The 23929-nt window shown below is 33.4% G+C and overlaps 1 protein-coding gene across 1 annotated transcript in view; it reads right to left on the bottom strand.

Moving 5' to 3' along the window:
* MSH4 (mutS homolog 4) overlaps positions 1–23929 on the bottom strand; it is a 50550-nt gene that overhangs the window by 21151 nt on the left and 5470 nt on the right. Inside the window, exons 3-15 of the mRNA XM_004679131.2 lie at positions 23616–23776; positions 20689–20799; positions 17907–18022; positions 16841–17014; positions 15684–15856; positions 14614–14681; positions 11806–11880; positions 9311–9375; positions 7875–8044; positions 6658–6794; positions 4852–4955; positions 3603–3727; positions 1452–1652 (exon numbers count right to left, since the gene is read on the bottom strand). Coding sequence (XP_004679188.1) covers positions 1452–1652; positions 3603–3727; positions 4852–4955; positions 6658–6794; positions 7875–8044; positions 9311–9375; positions 11806–11880; positions 14614–14681; positions 15684–15856; positions 16841–17014; positions 17907–18022; positions 20689–20799; positions 23616–23776 — 1680 coding nt within the window. The remainder of the gene's footprint in view (positions 1–1451; positions 1653–3602; positions 3728–4851; positions 4956–6657; positions 6795–7874; positions 8045–9310; positions 9376–11805; positions 11881–14613; positions 14682–15683; positions 15857–16840; positions 17015–17906; positions 18023–20688; positions 20800–23615; positions 23777–23929) is intronic.

Here is a 23929-nt window from a genome sequence, read left to right as displayed (position 1 = left end):
CTAACAATTAGAGTTAGTCATGCTTTTATTTAGCTCTGATTTTCCTTCCTACTAGTAAATTTGTACTGTATAGCAAAATATTACTACTATATTTTCCTTACAACCCATTAGACCAAGACTTCTCAAAAATGGCATTACTCACTACTTGGATTGAACCCATCTATTTTTTTTTTAATAGTTTGAGGTCTTTTATTTTGTTCTCACACCTCTCATGCCCTGAATTCACAGGCAATGGGTTCATAAGCTCAGACTCCTTTCCATTGGTTCTCACAAAGTGTGCTGCTCTGGGGGAGCAGGCCTGTGTTTCAGTACCTTTCTCTTTGGCACCCTTTTTTCCTGATCATTTTCTTTTTACACACCTGGGCTCTTAAAGTACTTGATATGGTATGCTCTTGGCAATAATCTTGCCCTTTGTTTGTTTATACAACAATGTCAACTGCATGCTGGGCAACATTACAGATTGTTTCAGTTTTTCCATGGTTAACATTTTTGGAACCATTCCCTTTAGGACCACAATATCACCTATCTTGTAGATTTGCATGTATGTGGCCAAAGGAACAGCTCCATGTTTTCTAAAAGGCCTAGAGAACTCACAGTGGGTGCCTCTCTTTCCCTTTATGTTGGTCATTTCAGCCACTTACTGGAAGATGGTGATTCCAGATAAATCTTACGGTGTAAGAGGGGCAAAGAAGCGGCACTATCTTACACATTACAGGGTGCTTAGCAGCATTCATAAACACATTCTATATTCTTCCTCAGTGGTGATAAACAACACATCACCAAATTCTTTTTGATTTTGGGCAAGGACACCCAAAATCATCCCTGGCTGAAAACCACATTAGGGTCAATCATCTAAAGTAGTTCATATGGTCTTCAAGGAAACCCATTTTCCAGAGATAAGAGGTAAAGTGTGCCTCCGCAACAGGAGATATCCAAGTGTCAGGCCAGTGATAGCCCATTGTGTCTGTGTGTGTATGTATGTATGTATGCACGCATGTCTGTGCATGTAAATGTATGCATATTATATCAATATTTGTGGCCAAGTTACTGATAGTTCTAAAATTAAGCAAGGGAAGTGTTTTTTTGCCCATGGTTACAATTTTGGAAAAACTCTCACTCGCATCATTAAAGGTAGCCTTCATTTTTTTCTCACAACACAGTTTTTGAATCCTAATAATTATGACTATCAATTTAGTAGTAGCTAATATTGCATTCATAGTTACAGTAGGGAATTTCTACTTCTGCCACATCCTATCAAATTTTTAATGCAATGACATTTAATAAATACCATTACTAAAAGTCATTGTCTATATAACAGACACTATTACACATTTAACAAGAAAATCTCCTTCAAACTCCATTTGAGTTAGACACCTGCAACTAAAGACATCAACACAAAACATTTTGAATGTGGAGCAGAACTGGTAACTACAAAGTAAAGCCAGACTTACCAATCTGGGCCATTATCTGACAAAGAGCAATTTGTTTTAAATACGTGGATTTCCCACTCATATTTGGTCCAGTTATGATCAAAAAGTTACTCCCTTCTGTAATATAAGTATTATTGGCCACAGGTTTTTCCACAGATATTTTTTCAAGAATGGGGTGCCATCCCTGCTTGATTGCTAAAGTATCAGTAAACTCTGGCCGAACTAGGAAAAAATGGTTTTTGAAAGGTTAATATATTTAAAGATTTTATGGTATGTATATGTTTTATACCAAATCCTTACCTAATTCTTCCAAATTATAACTGATGTACTCTACCATCATAACTTTTATTCACTTTCAAGAAATTCTAAGATTTAACTCCCTTTCATTGTTAGGGACTATAAAACAGTTTATAGCATTTTTGCATTTATGTAGATTAAAAACAAGTAACTGGAATTGATAATACTTTTTTTTTATTTATTTTATTTGTACATACAGAACTGGGGTACAGGCCAGAGGCTCAGGGGTGGCGAGAGGATTCACCAGAGACAGAGCGGGAGCAGAACAGGCAGATCGACAAAGTACACTGCTGAGGGGAGCAGCGGGCGGGTCAGGAGAGATCTGCCACGCCATGTGGTCACCTCCGGGGCAGGTGGGGATTGAACTCATGCGGAAGCAGCTTTAGATTCTCAGTGCAGTGCTTTAACCCGCTGCGCCACCAGGGAGGGCCTTGATAATACTTTTAAAACAACTATTAATTGCCCAAACCCTAGAATTACATCTTGACTTAATTCTTACATTCAGCATTATTGCAAATTTGACATACTTAGATTTTCAAACTAAGTATGAATAAAATAAAACCAAATATAAAATAAAAATAATTTACTGTCTAAAACCTTACAGAAGTTTGATCTAAAAGAAAAATTTCAAAAGGTAGAAAAGAGCAGACAACACAAAAAAATGTTGTTAATTTATAGAATAATGATCAGGTCTCTATGGCTATACATTTAGGGGTGGAAAAAGAAGGTGGAGGACAAATTAAAACTGCAGTGATCGTGCCTCTAGATGAAATGCATGAGGGTCTCCCTGGTGGCACAAGGGGTTATAGACTCAGTACTATCAAGCTATTGCTAGCCACTGCAGCACAAGTTGGATCCCCTGCCAGGGAGCTGACCAACATGGCACAGCAGACTTTTCTTATCTCGTTCACCTAGTGTTCCCCTCAGCAATGTATTTCAGTAGATCCACCTGCTCTGCTCTGACTCTGTCTCTGGTGAATCCTCTCACCCCCGCCCCCCACCTCTGACCTATACCACCAGTTCTAATGCATAAATAAATTAAAACATAATAAAAATAAAATAGGTGAAACATGAATAAACCTGAAAACATTTATTTGAAAAGTGAGATTAGAAGAAAAAAAGATATTTAAACAAAATATGAAAATACTTTATATATTTATTCCCTACTATAAAAATAAGCTAACATAATCTTGGAAATGTTACTAATAATTTTAATCAGAAATTTCAATGTTACTCATAATATTAAGTCTACAGTTATTCAACCTTAGTATCAGATATTAGTTCCTTAAATTTGTAAACAGGAGTATGTTTAGTACTGATAGATGTACTAAAAAATTTCAAAGGATTAACTTGAAGTATTCATTCAGCATTAAAAAGCTATTTACAATTTATATTCAAAGTCTGTCTATAGGTTTGGGAAACAAAAAGAGTTTCCTGAACTTGTGATACTCACATCTAAAGAATTTAGCAAATGCTCACTTTGGAAATTTATTTCTCTATTAAATATTCATCATACAGCTTCCAATGAGTTTTTAGATTTCAACTTTATAAATTTGGATCATCATTTTCACCACGGAGGTATTGCTGTATACCTCCAAAATAAGCCTTTCTTATTTGGGAAACTTTTAAAGTTTTTTGCAGATTTTTCTTTCTAAATTATCACTTTCTTTTCATGTAAAATTCTGACTGTTAAAAGAAATGTTAAAGCTTACTTCACTAACTTGATTTTGAGTCTAAGTATAGAAACCATAGGTACGAGACAGTATTTCAGGTAAAAAAAAAAAAATGTAAACTATTTAAGACTGTTGTATAAAGTTGCTTTAATGAACAAAAATTGAATTATGCTACATATTTATTCCAAAGAAAGTAACTCACCATAGTCAGAAAGAGTGCAGGCATGAGCAAATGACAGCAGCATATCCAGCATTGATACAGTGTCAGAGAGTTTGTATAAACAATGAATATGTTCATAAATCTCACTCAGCAGTTTGCACACTATCCTGTAAGCACATGTTTGTTTAGACAAGGGATGTTTTTTAAAGAGGGAGATATAATGTAATTGCAAAACAATTTTACACTTACTGCCTGAGGTAAAACAGCTTCAAGTTGAGATGTACACTATAGATAAGGTTTTTTGTTCAATTGTTTCGATTTAGAGATGAAGAAATTGAAGTTCTTACTTAAGGTCACAGCTACTTAGTAGCAAAGAATCCATTTTCCAGTGTACTAACACCACTTTTTTGGAAACTATTGCTTTTATTAAGTATGATTAACATGAATTTTTATTAATAAGAATATTTTATATAAATAATCTAAAGCCCTCACTATATTTCAACAAATACCATTTGTTAATAACTTTGTGGTTTTGCAAATGTTAAATTCAACACAAAAGCTATTGGTAATCTCTCAACTTCTTTTTTCCTTCCCACACCTGCCTCCTCCCCCTCACCCCCTCCCACCCCTATTTCCCCTCCCCAAACACACACAAGCCTCTCTCCTCTCTCTCACAGTAATGACATAATTTCTTATCTCTCTGTGGCTGTTACCAATGTTCCCTTACAAAGAAAGATACGTATTTTTCCCTCCCAAGGAAAAATATGTGCCCAAATTCACTATAGATTATAATCTCTCTGGTCTATGACTTGAAATTGTTTTGAAAACCAACCTTTCTCTTCATCACCTCAACTCACCAATTCAGAATGTTTCATTTCTTAGTTTTAGTTGTATTGCTATTTCATGAATAGCAAGAGACTGGCACTACTGTGACACTGCTATAGAAATATATAGGCATGAGGGCTGAAGGTTTACATTATAGGAGAATAAATGAATTAAATGCAAAATAAGCCCATGATGTGCCAAGTTCTGTATCATGAGAATGTACTACAGAAATATTATTTGCAATGAGTTCAACAATTAGATTTTCCCTCAATCTTCTGGGAAGCCTAGTGATCCCAATCATAAAGACAGGATTTTTAAAGTTAACTGTTTTCCAGGAAATGTTCTTTCTTTGCTAACATTCATAATTTTATAATTTTTGTATCACACAAAAAATAATTACGAAATGTTTCATAGTACCTCAAATTAAAACAATTAATTCAATATTCAAAATTTCAAATGCTCTTACATGTAAGTCATATGATATATTTCTCTCAGAGATTCTTGACATCTTTCATTCATTTTAATTAAATCTGCTGATGTGAAGCTGTACGAATTTTTCAGTTTAGAAATCTGGTAGGAAATTAAAAAAAAAATAAATGCCAAGGTATGTGTACATGCTAATGAAATAAAACAAAGATTTTAAACAACAGAAATACAGGTATTCAAGTTAACCACTTTAATATTTGAGATATAGTATCACAAATAAAATCCCAAGTAATGCTAATAAGAGAGAAAAGATCACACTTCTAAAGACAAAGCAGGACTTTCCAAGCTCATCTATCAGCCATGAATACTTAAAATGGTCATGTCAAGATGTTAAAATACTACAACTTACTACCAAGTAATATGTAGATATCAGTAGGCCTCACTCTTTTCTCTGACCCATCACCTTTATCTCACCTTGTTATTATCACCCTTGTCCCTTATCTGAACCTCACTCAATTTCTACTACTAAGTCTCAACCCACTCTGTATTTCATTGGTCACTCTTTCTAGTAATGCAGTATATATTTTAAAAGTAAAATGATTTGTCAAAAGATACCCTCGGGAGGGCCCTCCCTGGTGGCACAGCCGGTTAAAGCACAGCACTAAGAAGTTGAAGCCACTTCTGTATGAGTTCGATTCCCGCCTGCCCCGGAGGTGACCACATGGCATGGCAGACCTCTCCTGACCCGCCCGCTGCTACCCTCAGCAGTGTACTTCGTTGATCTGCCTGTTCTGCTCCCCGCTCTGTCTCTGGTGAATCCTCTCACCCTCCGCATCTCTGGCCTATACCCCAGTTCTATATGAATAAATAAATAAATCTTTAAAAAAAAAAAATACCCCCTGGAATGGGATCAAAAATGGGGGGTAGTGGGGAGGGAAGTGCACAGGACTATGGTGATGGCACATGGGTGATTACGGTGATGGGAAACCCACGGGGATTACAACTGAAATGAGAAAAAAATGTACAAAATGATGTAAAAATAAACTTGTATTTTTTTAAAAAATTAAAAGAAAGAAAACCAGATGACCAAAAAAAAAAAAAAAAAATATCCCCTGGGAGCTGAAATGGCAAAGGTTAGAGTTAATCCAATGTGGGATATTGTGGGGAGTTAATATTTATCAAAGAAAAAAGATATTCCCATGGTACAAAGGTTTGCCAATATTGGATTTTAAGAAGGTAAGCAGATTTTTTTCAAGACTTTTCCATTTTAATAGGCAGATGTGCTTGATAACTCTCTAAAATAGGAGGTGGTTCAGTACTTTCCAAATTTCTTTGATCAACAAAACCATTCTTCACTTAACCATTTATACCTATAATAAGGTCCCAGAATTGTGTAAAGCACTGTCCTTGGTATTTTTTTTTTTAAAGATTTATTTATTTATCCATACAGAGCTGGGGTACCGGCCAGAGGTGCAGGGGCGGTGAAAGGATTCACCAGAGACAGAGTGGGAAGCAGAACAGATTGACAAAGTACACTGCTGAGGGGAGCAGAGGGCGGGTCAGGAGAGGTCTCCCACGCCATGTGGATCACCTCCGGGCGGGTGATCCACATGTTGAAGTGGCTTTAGCTTCTCAGTGCTGTACTTTAACCCGCTGCGCCACCAGGGAGGGCCCTCTAAAAACACTTTTAATTAATTAAATTCACTGTTAGATAGCAAGGATAGGAGGAGTAACATACAGAACTATTCAGAAATTTGGAATATGAAACTCCAGGAGTTCCTAACAATATGTAAATACAACTCTGTAAAATCAGAAGCAATTTTCTAACCAAAATTCCAGAATAGACCTTAATAAACTCTGAAGGAAGTTTATCACTGGGTAGGACTGTACAATCTGTAGGCATCTGGATGAAAAATCCTCGAGCAGAGCTAAAACTTGTCCTTAATGGGAGATTATATTTTTCTGCAAGTTGTGATATCATTCCTAGTGACCAGAAACAAGAAAAACAAAAGCAAGACATTTCAATGAGAAAAATAACTCATCTGTTAAAAAAATTCGAACGATTTTTCTTGTTATTCTGTGTGTGTGTGCATACACCATAGGAATGTGCTACTACCCTTTTATTTTGTATAAAATATATTTGTTACAGAATTTTTTAAAAGTTCAAAAAACACGAGTTGTAATGTGATTACCGAAGTAATCACACTTAACACAATGCCTGACACACAGAAGCAATAGATTTATGTTATCTGATACAAAAAATAAACATGGCAATTTTCCTACAACTCAGATACAACTATTTTTTTTCATTCCTGTTCTTTTTTTTTTTAAATACATTTTAACCAAGTACCATTATTTTACATTGCATTTTGTGCTTCAATTTATATGGACCACTATCAATGTGCAATGCTGTTCTGTACACAAAAACTATTTCCATCTTCTATACCTCCACACCAAGTCATTCTCTGACCCCTCTAAGCTGATGTACTTTTCTTCATAAATCTTACATTCATGTGAAATTACATGAAATGTGATTGATATGTCAAAATGACATGCATATATACACATACACATATGTGCATATATGTTTCTTTATGGCCTGTCTTATCTACTATAATGTAAGTTCCATGAGGACAGAAAAGGACTTTGCCTTGTTCACTATATTTCCAGTAACCAGACACTGTCTACATTTAGTACAAGCTCAATATATATTCGTTAATGAATTACTGTACTGACTCAAATGCCTCCTCCTAACAAAAATGATTCTCTCCATCTCGTAAAATTTTTTAATATTGGTAGCCTGTGTCTTTTATTTAATTTTTATCCAGTGTTGTAATGAAGGCAACTCTACACTTAAATTTCAAGGAAAAATTAGATATTAACATTTTGAGATATTTATTTAAAAAGAGATTATTTAAATGATAATGTATTAACCTATTATGGCAATAAAATTTTTAATATGCATGTTAGCTAGAATCAGCAAAAAAATCATAGTATGTCATTACAATGTTTGTTTTACTTCTAAAAAAAAACCCAGAAAATATTTACAAATAATTACATTACCTGCTATGTCATCAACAATCTCTGTATATGTTCTTCTAGCTATATCAAGAAATTCATTTATATTAGACCTCACTGCATAGCACTTCTGAGTCCTCATATTTAAGCATCCTTTCATGTACCTTGCATCATCATTAACTACTGTTTTAATCTTTTCAAGTATGGTTCCAAACCTTAAAAAGAAAATTATAGGCAGTAAGTCAAACAAGTATTTTCATTTGTAACCTGTGCTATATTTAGTGGTAGCAAATAACATCTTCTTGAAATTATTGTTATTATTAAGTTATTGTGTGGGGCCCTCCTGGTGGCACAACGGGTTAAAGGACAGCACTAAGAAGCTACAACCAGCCACTGCAACATGAGTTCGATCCCCGGCCAGGAAGGTGATCCACATGGAGTGGCAGACCTCTCCTGACCCACCCACTGCTCCCCTCAGCAGTATATTTCAGTACATCTGCCTGTTCTGCTCCCCACTGTGTCTCTGGTGAATCCTCTCACCGCCACCACCATACACACACACCTCTGGCTTGCACCCCAGCTCAAATACATAATTAACTTATTAAGGTAAAACTCTGACTAGGCCAATTTTAAACTATTTTGTTAGTCAAGACTAACAGAAAACAACTAGAGCTCACCAAAACCAATTTACATCTGCTAATAAAGAGATCTCTCAAATTGAACATATTCCTGGAGTATAAAATACATCCTTGAAGAAATGATACAAAAACTCTGGCTTTTTACTCAAACCATGTATCACAAACTGTACTAACCCTTGGCTGTGGCAAGGGAAACTAAATGTAATTTGTGAGACAACAGAACAAGAATCTCACCATTATCAGTAACTAATTATAGTGAAAATACAAACCTTAATTCTGGAAACACCAATTATCCTAACTTTTGTTTTATTCTGTTCTATACTTTATTTTTAATGAATTTGATTTTATTATTAACCTCAATGTGTGACCTCATATAAGGTGTGAACCTTAAATCAATAAAGTAACACATCTTAAATATCTTTCTGGTCAAGAACCAAGACACCACTGCAAAAAATGGTTATTAAAATTAAAGTTCTTTTAGATCTTATTCAGTATTCATAGCTACTATTTTTTGTTACATTAGGCTCTTAGCGATCTAACAAAAAAGAAGGGTATGTTTTGACATTTGTCTTTCCACAGAGAATGGCTAAAAAATAAATACTAAAAGTATGTATTATTTCAATTTTTAAATTTATTCTAATAGTGCATTAACACAAATACTCAGTGTGTTATACTACTTATTGGTATTATAAGACGAGAAGTATAATTTGAACTTGAGATGTTTAAAAGGTCTCTTAACTGAAGCTCAAGTACTTCTCCAGAATACAATTAGAGTACTTCAAAATCAGTTATGATCAGGAACAAAGAAAATAATCTGATATTTTATTAACAAAGAACAAACACCTCTTGTCTTCCAAGGAACTATAGTATGCTCTTAATAAAGGCGTATTGCAGTTCTTCAGCACAACCTATTACAGAATAAAATAAAGACAGTTAAAGATACTAACTGATGACATTTAAAAACATAACATTATACATTTGTTTAATACTTTACAGTTCACCAAGTACTTTACTGATTTATCTTCTCATTTATATATTCATAGCAAATATTTTAGGTATGTAGGTGAAGACAGAAGTTCCTTTTCCTTTTTCCAGATAGAGCTCACAGCTAATAACTAGTATCTACTATATCATTAAGACTTACCTTTCTTAACTGCCAACTAATTGTTAACATTTACTACTTGAGCAGCTATTGTACTGTTAGGGTATATTTGCTTCCAATCTGTGATAAATCTATATTAAAAGTGCTTTGTACATTTATAAATAGGGTGATTTTTCCATCCTCATATGTCAGAATTTGGGATTCTATCTTGCATAACAGAAAATGTGCGGTCACTACTGAAATAAACAGAAAACACAGTTAACCTGACTTATACTTCCTATTTTAGCTTGCTAAGCAGCAATACTAACAGTAACAATTTCTGTATTATGAATTGAAAAATGATATTCACATGCTGATTAAAAAGGAAAATTAAAAAGCATAGAGAAAGACATTTAAATCTTTCCTAACTTTATTACCCTCTCAGGATAAATATTCTGAATATTATGGTCTATTTCCGGTTGCTTCCTCAAACAAAAAGTTTTCGATCATTGCAAGTTTCCTTACTCCTCCACTTAATATTACATCATAAGTATTAAGACGCTTCATAGTAAAACTTTTAGTAAGTCATATGGTCTATCCTGTGGGAAACAAACAGTTTACATTTGTAATCCTACCAGCTACTTGTGAAGTTGCTTGCCTCACTTTTCTCTCATTAGCAGTAAGTTGCATCTATTAGGAAAACAGCTTTGCTTCTTTGATAGATAAGAACCATGGTTTTAATTTGCATTTCTCTAATCGTCAGATTGGACTTTTTGATATTATATATATACTACTGTGATTTCAGTTTTTTGTTCATTTTCCTTTTTTCATTAGTAAATTTTCTCATGAAGTTACATGAGTTTTATCATGACAGATATTAATATTTTGTTTTCATTCATTATAAATTATTCCTAATTTCCTTTGTCTGTTTGCCTTTGATATTTCAGAACAAAACGCCATGGTTTTGGGGGGTGACTTTTTATACTTCATTCTAAGAAAGATGATGACACTTTTAAAATCTTTTACCAAATTGTTTTTATTACATGTTAGAATGTACTATATCACAAAATTCATCCACATTTTCATTATTTTTTCTTTTAAAAGAGCTGTTCTGTCACTTTAATTAAAAAAAAACTGTTTCAGACAGTTTTTAAAATATTAATGAGAAAATAATTTTGTAACCATCAGAGTAACAAATACTTCAGATAGCAATCATCAACAAGTACTAAAATCAGTGGATAAAAGTTTGATAACCAAAAGATATTTGCATGGTCTCTAAGTATCTCTTCACATATTACTTATAACTTACCTTGAAAAAACTGATCAAAGTTATTATTGTCAAAAATGAGGAAATCCTATCATGTGGCTCCTGATGTGTTGGTGTGAGAAAAATATGACATTGCTAATAAAAGATTACTATCAAATGTGCACAAATTATATTTAATCACACAAATTGAGAAATATAATATAAAATGACTGATGCTTATGCTTCAAAATTTCGATATTTTGAAAGTCAAAGAAAAACTGAAAAACATATCAGTTTAAAAGAGCATAGAGGCCCTCCCTGGTGGTGCAGCGGGTTAAAGCACAACACTAAGAAGCTGAAGCCACTTCAGCATGAGTTTGATTCCCACCTGCCCCAGAGGTGACCACATGGCGTGGCAGACCTCTCCTGACCCGCCGGCTGCTCCCCTCAGCAGTGTACTTCCTTGATCTGCCTGTTATGCTCCCCGCTCTGTCTCTGGTGAATCCTCTCACCCTCCTCATCTCTGGCCTGTACCCCAGTTCTGTATGAATAAATAATCTTTAAAAAAAAAAAAAAAAGCATAGAGAAATGTGATATTACACACAATTCATGGTCCTAGATTGTATGTATTATATATAATCCAAAGTTCTGTACCAGAAAAAAGTTCCACAGAAAATATTATTAGGAAAATTGAAAATTATTGGCAATTGAATAATGGGATATACATTACACAATAGTATTGTATTAGGTATCTTAAATTGAATAATTATTGCAGCTATATAAGAAAATATCCTTATTTTTAGGAGTTATGTATTTTAGCAGTAGGCATGACTATTCTCAACTGGCTCAAAATCAGTAATAAGAATAATACTATATGCGTGTGCTGTGTGGTGAAGGGAGAGGATAAAGGAACTCAATGCATTACTCTTGCAACTTTTTCATGTTTGAAATTTTCCAAAACAAAGTTTTAAAAGCCATGATATTTTACATAATATACATACATTAAATTACCTTTAAAGGATCCACAAGTTCCAAGGTATGTTTTAGATATATTAAATTCGTTATCTTTGATTCAGCTGCATTAACCTATTAAGATAAAAATCCAAATTTGGACACTTTAAGTATTTTTTTTCTCTCTCTCGAGCATCCTAAACTTACCATATTCCACATATTTTGATGTCAAGATGCCAGCCTACACAGTAGTTAGAAATTACTAATATTATAATAAGTTTAGTGCACTAGTTCAAAGTCTGACAATAGGAAGAGTTTACTTCACTGTAACAAAGTCTTATTCCCTTTTCAGTGCTTCAGTCCAGATTAATCTACACTAGTGATAAGAGAGTTCAATCCTGAGCAACAAGAGACTAAGATTAATTATAAAAAGCAACTGCAGACAGGTATTTAAAGAGCTGAATCACAACCTCCCAGTTATAAAACACAAATTTCCTTTATCAGATGCTATTTGTTCAAATGAAATAATTTTTATAATTTTAATGGTTTAAATTAACAATAGTATTTCCAAATAAAACAAAAACATTATAATTTTATAAAATATATTTTTATCAATTCAGTTGTATCACCTCTGAAGCAAAGTACTAGTACCAACCTTAAGGAAATAAATATATGTTCATGTATATGGACCAAAATAGACACAGAAAGTTAAGAAATTACAATTATAAAGTACTTGACATGAAGTTGTTTCTTTTTGAAGCTTCCTGACCTATATCCTCATAGCACCATATCTGGCCTACTCTGTGATTATATGGGACAACTTAGAAGAGATACAAAAATTAATGTTGTTAGCCCCAAAACAAATTATCTCACACTCTGTCTTTTGTATTTTTTTAAATATTTAAAAATATTTTTCAGATGAAATTTACTGTTTTAGGGCGCTCCCTGGTGGCGTAGCGGGTTAAAGCACAGCATAAAGAAGCTTAAGCCACTTTCGCATGCGTTCGATCCCTGCCTGCTCTGGAGGTGACCACAAGGCGTGGCAGACCTCTCCTGACCCGCCCACTGCTCCCCTCAGCAGTGTACTTCGTGGATCTGCCTGTTCTGCTCCCCACTCTATCTCTGGTGAATCCTCTCACCCTCCACATCTCTGGCCTGTACGCCAGTTCTGTACGAATAAATAAATTAATTTTAAAAAATTTACTGTTTTAAGGAACTTAAGCAGTATATTGACTTCATACATGATTCATGAATTCCAGTGTTCCTTATACTGTTTCTCAGTTGCTGTTTTCTTAACCATCTGGAGCTATACTTTAAATGAGACACTTTCTTCATTTAATATAAGCATATATCTCTTAATTAAACACAATATTTACTAAATTAGTTTAGACTTGTGCTAGTTAAACTGCATGATTTGCTAAAACTTGTGAATGCACTAAATGTTCTGTTGGCTGAATGATATGATTAGCTTATACTCCTGAATGAGCTAAATGTTTCCTGAAAATCTCTAGTATGGAATTGTTTGCCTAAGAGGAGTTCTTGTATTTTCCCCTTAAGAATACTGATTTTAGAAAATTCCTATTTCTTGATCATAAATGTTCACTGAGAGTAAAGCTTAAATTTCATATTTTAATTAACCAAAATGTCTTTTTAAATATTATAACCTTACTACTCAATATATTACATTAAGAATGTTCTGACTTTTTTTCAGTTGCTATCAGACTGCCATAAACACATTTACAGTACATTGTTCCTCTCATTTATTTACTAAGTGATTTATTTTATCAAGCATTGTGACAAGTGCTAGGAATACAACTAGGAATAAATCTCTAATTAGAAGGAACTTCTAATCCAATGTGAGATGGGAAAAACAGTAACGAATTATAGCACAGAATTATTGAGCACTACATGCACAAATATCATTAAATATTCATCAATTTACCCTAAGCAGAAAAATAAAAAATCTAATACTTTCTTACAGTGCCTACAAGCACTAAGTAAATTTTGAAAATATCCAAAGACAGCTCATTCATAAAGGTTAAGTATATATAAAGCACCTGTAATATTTGGATCTAACATAACTTAATCCAGTTATTTATTAAGTAAATTTAATTATGGCCTAATTTTTTAAATTATATGTAAGGTTTTTTAGGTAAATATCTAATTAATGAAAATACGCCAATTCTTCAACTAAAAAACTTTTGATTTTAGTATAGTATATAGAATAATACATTGAGGGAATAATAAAAGGCTTTTTTTGTTGTTTTTTAAAGATTTAGTTACATAAAAATTTTGAGGAGGAGGCTACATTGAATGCTTTTTTTAAATTTTATTATAACAGTTTATATTTGCATCATTTTGTGCATTTTTTCATCTCAGTTATAATCCCTGTGGACTTCCCATAACCAATTCACCTGCGTGCCATCACCATAGTCCCATGCACTTCCTCCCTCCCCCATTTTTGATCCCATTCCCTACTCCATCCCCATACAATATCTCTGGTATATAGTTGTTCATTATTATTATTATCTTTTTCCCCCTGGTCCTTCATGCTCCTGCTGAGTGAAACCATCCATTCTTTTTCTTTCTGGCTTATTTCACTAAGCATGATCCCTTCCAGCTTCATCCATGTTGCTGCAACAGGCAGGTGTTTATCTTTCTTGATCACTGAGTAATTTTTCATTCTGTATATGTACCATATCTAAAAAAGGGTTTTTTTTTATTTTTTAAAATAAATGTATTCCAGATCTTAATAAGGAAATTCTTTTCCAAAAACATTTTTAATATGTTCTAATTGTTACACAAGAGTAATAAAAGTTTAATCACAATGTAATATGATATAATACATAAAGCGTAACATTAACATACCGTGTCTTGCTTTGGAATTTGGACTAAAACAGAAAGGAGTTGCTCTGTATCAAGAAATCTTGATATAACTGAAAAAATAATTTGAGTATTTTAATTTTGTGTAAGTTTAAAATATGAGCTACATCAAATATTATCTTCAAAAAAAGGAAGCATAGTTCTACCTGCAAATATTACTTGTTTTAACTGTCCTTGTTTATCTTACAGGTACTAGGAATAAACTAACAAGTTCCAATGGTGTCAATTTTGATTATTCATCATCTTTATCCAAAATTTGACACTGTGCAGGGAAAGATGAATATATACTATACACAACAACGTTGGAAATGAAAAATGTGTGATTTCATATATTTCCAATATTTTGAAGGAATTATACTAATAAAAAAGTATCTGGAATTAGGCCTCCCTAGTGACCAAAGGGTTAAGTCTCAGTGCTATCACCAATGCAGCTGAGTTGCATCTCCAGTAAGGGAGCTAACCCACATATGATACAGCTGCTCCCCTTAGCAGAGTATGTCAGTGAATCTGCCTGTTCTGCTCCCCAATCTTGTCTCTGGTGAATCCTCTCACCTCACCCCCACCCCACCACAACTTTGGCCTACACCTTAGTTCTTATCCACACACACGCAAAAGTATCTGGAATTGGACTAAGAAAAACCTGCTCAGGTTGTAAATGCTGCCAAGATTTCCATGTACCACTTACATTCAGATTACCAAAACACCCTTTAGGGTGAGGTGTTTGGGGACTGCAGGTATGGAAGATAGGTCAAGTTCTTAGAAAGCTGGGATTGTTGTGGGAAATATAAACTGTCCTGTCAACACACCACTGAATAAACAAATACTAAGGGAAATTATCTTACCTCATGTTCCAAGAGGAATTATATTCCCTCAAAAGATACTTTGAAAACTTAAACTGTGAACATTATTCTGTTTGGAAACAGGATCTTTGCAGATGTAATTAAGTTAAGCTAAAGTCATAAGGGTTAATCTTCCTTCCATGACTACTGTTTTCATTAGTAAGGCAATGTATTTTAAATTATTTGGATTTGTAAAATGAGACAATATTCATTTACCTGACTGAAGTCCAAAAAAGAGTTCCTCATCTTGAAGTATTTCTTGGACACAATCTAATCTCATGTGAATAGTTTCAACATCAATTAGAGGTTCCAATATATTAGAGCGAAGTCTTCTACTACCTCCAGGAGTCTTAGTATAATTTAGAACACCAAAGAGAGTATGATTATTCCTTTGAAAACACAAATTAGCAAATTTTCATTAAGCATAAAAAGGAAAATCCAAGAACATTACAATCTAATTTTCTAAATTAAGCTGTAATCTAGAGTAGTGAATCTTAAACTTGGGGAGATGGAAGAGATACAGAGGGTATGGTATGGGGAAACGGTGCAAAGCATCTATGCTTTCTCAAAGGCACTCTCCTAAAATACCCACATGTTCACCAACCCAGAAGCTCTCAGAAGCTTGTTTTTCATTTTGATGGAAATTTTTATTTTTATGCACATTTCATTACATAGGCACAACTGATTAATCACTGCTCATTTGTGAATGAACTACAGCTCCACCTGCTCTCCCCTTCCTGGAGTTAGAGAGGCAAAGAGTAGTGATACTAGAAAGTTCCAACCTTCTAATCACATGACTGCTTCCATGGTAACCAATCTCCACCCTTAGTGTTTTCCACTAGTTACTTTATTAACAATATTGCAGACGCTTCACCAAAGAAGGCATATAAAGAGCCAACAATCACATGAAAAAATGCTTCATCATCACTTACCATCAGGGAAATGCAAATCAAAACTACAATCCCACCTCACATCTATAAGAAGCACTATGTCAAGAACATCAAAATTACAGGTTCTGGCAAGAGTGAGAAGAAAAAGGAATCCTCACTGTTGATAAGAATGTAGATTAGCACCCCCTCCAAGGTAAACAATAAGGAGATTTTTCAATATTAAAAATGGATCTGCCATGTAATCTAGCAATTCTTCTCCTAAGTATTACCCAATGGACACAAAAACAGTAATTCAAAGAGATACATTCAAACCTATGTTTACTGCAGCACTATTTATAATAGCCATGTTGTGGAAATAACACATAAAATACATTTGCTCAATATTTCTTCATCAAGTAATTTAAAGAAATGTAAAGTTATTATTCACAAAAAAAATACATATATACTGATGTATTTTGAAAGAAAAATACTGGTTGATTTTACCTAAAATCTTGATTATTAATTAGTAATTCAAGGTTTTGGGCTGTTGATGAATCTATCATGGCTGTCTGCTCACTACCCTGGAAACAGACCTTCAACGATTTTGGTGCATAAACTGAATTTTGAATAAATTCAACATACTTCAATAAAGCTGCAACAGCTGCAAGGCAATAGTACCTGCAAGGTGAACAATGATGTATTATTATAAATCTTTGGAATAAAAAAAAAAACTATTGCTAAATAGGAAATAACTATTTAACCTTAATAATGAGTTTATAAGCATGTGCTTGAATTCAAAGAAAGAAGCTCACAAAGTATTCCTTATTTTTTAAAACTATATAGCATTTAAGTCATAAGAACCGACTAAAAATAGTCAACTTTCTGCAGTCTAATACTAAATCACATGTTAGGAGACAACATTCAACGATAATTTGTGTCAATTTTTGATGTACCTAAGAACTCAATATTAAAAGAGAGTTTGAAAGTTTTATTCTTATTTTCTTATATTATTGTTCCTTTCTGTATAATATTTTATTTCTCCCAGAGCCTGAAAGCTTTAAACATGATTAAGAGGAAAGTATGTTTTGACTTTGGTAGACATTATGATTAACTAAGTAAACCAGTGGTCCAAGTTTTTTAAAGAAAGTATCTACTTAGTATGTTCTATGAAAAATCCTTTAAAAAAATACCATTTCCTGTCTTACCTGAATCCTTTAAAAGTAAAGGTATAAAGTAATGGTAACGCAACTTTAACTGTGTTTCACCTGTGCCCTCACTTTTTAGTTTTCTGAGGCTATTTGAGCTTTTCACTTCAAAGTAAAGTGAGAAGCAACCATTAGGACACTAGATTATGACTAAATAGGAGAAATCCTACATAAATTGCATTAGTAAGATTTGCCTTGTGAAAAAATAAGCTAGCTATTTTACTATTTCAATAATTACAAAAAGGTATATTATAAGCCAAGTATTTTTCAAAAGGCAGAGATACAATAGAAAATAAAACAATCAAAAGATCTTGCCCTCGTGGAATCACACAAGAGATTTATTACTTCCTTAAATCATAACTTACTTGGACTGAACCTCCATTAGGACAGTGCTGAATTCTGTTATGCATAACTGTTCAATACACTCTAATCCTTTCGTTTCATTAAAGTATTTCCTTTGGATAGTAGTGAAATTAACATTCTGCAAGAAATTTTAATTTCAAAATAAATTTTAAATTTTGTATATCACACAAATTTCTTTCTTAAACATACATTATTAAATGGGGTAGGTGGCTTAAGTATTACATAAAGTTTGTTTTAATGTTTCCCAAAATTAAATAAGATATATTCTTGTTATTTACTAAATGAGATTGATGATAGTAGTCCATAGTTTAAATCAAGCCATACATGAAATCAACAAATGCAAGAATCTCTGCCTTCTGGTAATTTTAGTCAATTGTAACAACATCACATAGGTTTTATATTCTGCCTTACATACTTTAACCATCCATACATTAAAAGAGGTGGGGGGAAAGCATGCAGTTACAGAGTAAAACATTTACCTATTTTGAAAGGGTAAATAAAGGTAAGGAAGGTGATGGGTAATGACGAATTGTGAAAGAGTTTTAAGACTGAAAAAATTCATGAGTCAGAAGGGATTTTTCATGAGCAAAGGTTGTCTTGACAGTATCTCATGTAATCATGAGTTACACAGTAAGTTTATTAACTTTAATTTTCCTGTAAATAAAATTCTGAGAAGTGAAGTGACTTTTCGATTATCATAAAAGTTAATATATGCCACAGCTGAGATTTGATTTTAGATTTCTTTAATTACAAAGTTTATGATCCTGCCAGTTCATATTGCTGTTAATTTAAGTTCTCTTTATGCTAAGTGTGGCAATAATGATAATGTTGATTTTCCCGGTCCTAATACTTTTATCCCAAATATGCCCATGGCTTGCTTCCTCAATCCCTTTAAGACTTTGTCCTAATGTAACTTAACCAATGAGTACATTCTCATTATCCTATGTAAAATATCAATCCATTCAGAATTATACCTATTATTATACCTATTTTACTAACAAAAAAAACCCCTGAAGCTTCAAAAAGATTAACTTAACTTGCACAGGTTACTTAGAATCAGAATTTGAAACTATTGTAAAACTGCCTTAAATCTCAACTGTAGTAAATACATGTTGCTTGGTTTTTGCTAGACTCATCCATCCCACATTGCATGTGGTCCTGGTAAGGAATGTCAATTACAGTACTGTGCTGATCCCCCCTTGTGGTACAGCTGGTTAAAACCCAGCATTACTAGGCTATCTGCAGCCAATGTGGTTTCATTCTGGCCAGGAAAGTGACCCACATCGTGCAGAGGACCTCTCCTGTTCTGCCTGCTGCTCCCTTAGCAGTGTATTTCAGTCAATCTACCTGTTCTGCTCCCGACTCTCCATCTCTGTGAATCTTCTTACCCCCAACTCCTCTGGCCTGTAGCCCAGTTCTTGTGTGCATAAATAAATAAATATTTTTTTTAAAAAATAACAGTACTCTGTTACACAGCAATGTCAGCAAATGACCTGACATTAATCAACCATAGCTGCTCTACCCTTAAAATAGTGATTAGTACAACATGTGAGAACATGAACAAAGCAGGAACAGTTAGGATCCATCCCATAAATCCATACTTGAATACTGGAGGGAAACTTTTTCTTTGAGTTGACTACGCTGAGATGACATCAGCCCAAAGCCAACAGCAATCATCTTTTAAAGCTCATAGAGGTAATTTACTTATAGCATTAAAAAAAAAAGTGATAGGAATGTGGGTAGGGATAGGATCTATCTAACCATTTGACTTTCCAGTTGCAAAACCTCCAGAATTTCCCTTTTTATTTAAGCTAGTTTCATTTCCGTTATTTGCAACCAAAAAATTCTAATCAGAACAAAATAATAAAAGTTGTATAGGTATACATAAATAGGGATGATAAAGAGATAACGGTTAAGAGACACATCTAACAGAAAATGCAAAATTTCTGGCAGTGAGTCAGACAATTGGGCTACAAAGGAGTTCTTAAAACATCAAACAAATCTTTTATGAATATAAATGAATATATTAAAAAAAAAAAGGAACTCATCAGATTCTCAATCTCAGTTTGGCTCCAAATGTATGAAAGTCTATAAACATAACAAAATATAGTATATTCTAAAAATAATTTGCACTGCTTGAGTATTCATCCAACAGCATTACTGTGTAGTTGGTTTGGAATCATGATCCTTCACAAATCAGGGAGATTTGTTAGAGGAAAGTGCTAAACCACATGGCAGAAAAGTCCTTACTGAGAAGAGTATTGGTTGGATTAGGTTTCAAAGGACTTATCTGTCATATTCCAATTCAAAGAGACTATTACTACTTTGAATTGGGTAACTATGACAGAACTGAAAGAATTCTGTAATAAAGTTCAGATACTCTTAAAGAAAAAATACTTAACTGAAGGTTTCTATCCCCCTAGAAGAACAAGAACTTCAATCGCAACTATTTACAACACAACACAGCTAGTTTCCAGGGAACTATACCTAAGGAAATCTGTAATTTCTCTAAGTATCTGCCTATTGTTTATTGAGAAGTCTTCTCATTACCCAAAACATTTTTTCTTTTCTTTAAAATAGATCAAGGGCATCAAATTAAATAAGTGAGATTCCCTGTCATTTTTATGGTATGCATTAGTAGTCCTGTAGACTAAGACTTGTATTTAGTGAGTATTTTAGGGTGCTGAATATAAAGTTCTCAAACTAGTATTCTTTACAATAATGTTACAAAGTGGGTCTTTATTTAAAGATTTGAATATTACTATTGAGAATAAAAATACTTACCTTGAAATTTTCTGTGATCATTGTAAACAACTTGGATGAATTTCCCACAACACATGCAGTATTTGACATTATTATTTCCAAAGGTGATAAAATTTTGAGTTTAGTAATAACCTAAAATTGTTTGAATATGTCATTTCTTAAATGTAAGCTTAAGATTCTCTAAAAAAAGTTTCCATATTTTTATGAGATAACTTAAAATTAGTGCCTATGTATACAAAATTCAACTATCCTAATTATATACTATAATTAAAAAACAATTCTAATGATTATCTATTAAAGTATATCATAAGTATTATCATAAACATAGGCTATGTTTTTCTCACAGGTTTGTAACAAATCTACACCCAAAAATTAACTTGAATTATCAAATTTGTGTTTTAAAAATAAGAAAGATTTAAAATTAATTCTTCTGGTCAAGATTTTATCTATCTTCAGGAAGAATATAAACACATTCATAACGTAACTCTGGTGACATAATTGGCATGGCCACATTGATATAGCTTAGTTAAAAATTAAAAAAATACAAATATTAAAAATCTGCTTTATGACTAAATTCATTTAGTCATACATTTCTTAGAACTACAAAGACACATAAATTCTTAAGTTTGCCTTTCATTCCTGAAGTTTCTTTTTAATTCCTTCTTTTCTATTCTTTTTGAATTACATAAAAAATATGAAGTATGCGCCTACCTGGTGGTCTAGGGGTTAATTCTCAACACCAATCACAAATATGGCATGAGTCTGATCCCCAGCCAGGGAACTAACCCACATATAGCACATCTGCTTCTTGTCTCACTCGCTGATCCCTTAATAATGTATTTCACTAGATCTGCCTGTTTAACTCCCCATTCTGACTATGATGAATCCTCTCACCACTCCCACATCTCAGGCTACACCCCGGTTTTTCCGTGCAAAAAAAAAAAAAAAAATTGAAGGAACCCGAGACAAACTTATTATGCAATACCAGTATCATTTAGGGTTAACTATGCCAAAAATGTATTAGGTAGGAAAAGGAAATCTACATTCTAGGAACTACAAAGAGGATTACATAAACAACTGGAAATACAACAAACTAAAAAGCTGCTGCACAGCAAAAGAAACCATAATTAAAATGAAAAGACAACCTACTGAATGGGAGAAAATATTTGTGCACTCTACATCTGACAAAGGACTAATATCAAATATATCTAAAGAACTCATATAACTCCACAAAAGCAAAAGAAATAACACAATAAAAAAAGGCAGACGAACTAAAGAGACACTTTTCCTACAAAGACATACAAATGGCAAACAGGCACATGAAAAATGTTCACTATAATTTATAATTAGGGAAATGCAAGTCAAGACCACAATGAGAGACCATGTCACATCTATGAAAATGACCCATATGAAAAAGACCGGAAACAAGTGCTGAGAAGGATGCAGAGAAAAGAGAGCCCTCCTAAAGTGCTGGTGGGAATGCAACCTGGTCCAGCTTTTATGGAAAGTAGTGTGGACGTGTCTAAAAAATCCACCTAGTAATTCCACTCCTACATCTCTATTCAAAAAATTTAAAAACACTAATTCAAACAGTAACTTGCACTCCCAAGGATTACTGAAACACTATTTACTATAGCTAAATTATGGAAACAATTTAATTGCCCAAAACAAATGAGTGGATCAAGACACAGTATAAATATAAAACAGAATATTACTCAGCAATCAAAAAAGGGTTAAATTCATGCTATTTGCAGCATCATGGATGAAGCTGGAAGAGATAATGCTAAATAAAATAAGTCAGATGGAGAAAGATAAATACCATATGGCATCACTAAATATGGAATGTAAAGTAACTAAACTAAGAGCCAGATAAAGATAAGCTGAAAAACTAACACTTGATAGCTGATTGAACTGAAGTACTAGGCTGTGACAGGGATAAAAAAAAAAAAAAAAAAAGAAGGGTAAAAAATAAAAGAAGAAGGAAACACAACAGACCATGGTGGTGAACTATGGGTGATTTGGTGGTGGGAGCACGATGGTGGCATATCACTTTACCTGATGAGGGTATCTAAATTTCACTTCAATTAAAAAATTTTAAAAATAAGGAATAAAGAAAAATACAGTTTATTACAGAATGCCATATTTTAAAAATAATAGTAATTGTGCCAAATAAACCTTTGGAATACAGAAATTAGAAACAGACTCTTCTACCTGGCAAATTCCCATGATAATAGGCCAGTGGCTCAAACTGACAACTTACAGGAAATGAAGGCAAGAGACTAACAGAGCTACAAAACCAGTTTCCCTTAACAATGAAAAATAAAATTCAAATACAGTTCAGAGGACCCTCTGGGGACAGCCTTATCACATACATTACTTTGTTCATGAGTCTAAGAATCATTAATTTAAAAGTACTAATTCTAAATCAATAGTACAATAATTTGGAATGTTCAGGTAACAGTACAACACATTATTTTTAAGACACAATAGGCTGAAAATGTGAACTTGGATGTAACACAATTTTATTTCAATTCAGAATAATCTACCCTGATGCAATCATAGGTAACTTTATTCTACCAAAAAGTATATTAATTAGTAAAGCACTGACTTGAAGATCAAAATAATGCCCACTGGATTAACCATATTCTAGGATTATAAAAACATACCTTGGGCCCTCCTTGGTGGTGCCACAGACTAAAGCCTAGCACTATGAAGCTAGCAACAGTTACTGCTGCACTACTTCGACCCCCAGCCAGGGAAGTGACCCACATGGCATGGCAGAGCTTCTCCTGTCCTGCCTACTGCTCTCCTCAGCAGTCTATTTCAGTCATTACACCTGTTCTGTTCCCCACTGTTTCTCGTGAATCCACTCACGTCCGGCATTCTGCCCTATATCCCAGTTCTGGCATGCATAAATAAATAAATCTATCAAATGAAAAAATACATACCTTTGCATATGTTGTGTTGTCTGCAAACTGAGATAATATAATTTGTGGAATCTTTAAATCGATACTTGCCATTCCTATTTCACCTCTGGCAAGTCCTCTTCCCTCTACAACAGCTACAATAACTGATGGAGAGTGTGCAGAAACTGCAGATGAGGATGTAGCTATTTAAAAAGCATTTACAGGAAAAAATGTATGAATATTAATGATTTTAGTTCATTTTATATAACTTAACAGTTATAAAAGAATAATTTTTCTCATCAAAAATAACTTTTAAAAAATGGGTAAAAGACTGGATATAAGATCCCAAGCCATAA

The sequence above is a fragment of the Condylura cristata genome, unplaced genomic scaffold (assembly GCF_000260355.1).
Source record: "Condylura cristata isolate star-nosed mole 26May11 unplaced genomic scaffold, ConCri1.0 scaffold00008, whole genome shotgun sequence".
Classification (NCBI taxonomy): domain Eukaryota; kingdom Metazoa; phylum Chordata; class Mammalia; order Eulipotyphla; family Talpidae; genus Condylura; species Condylura cristata.
This window is presented reverse-complemented; position numbering and strand designations above follow the sequence as displayed.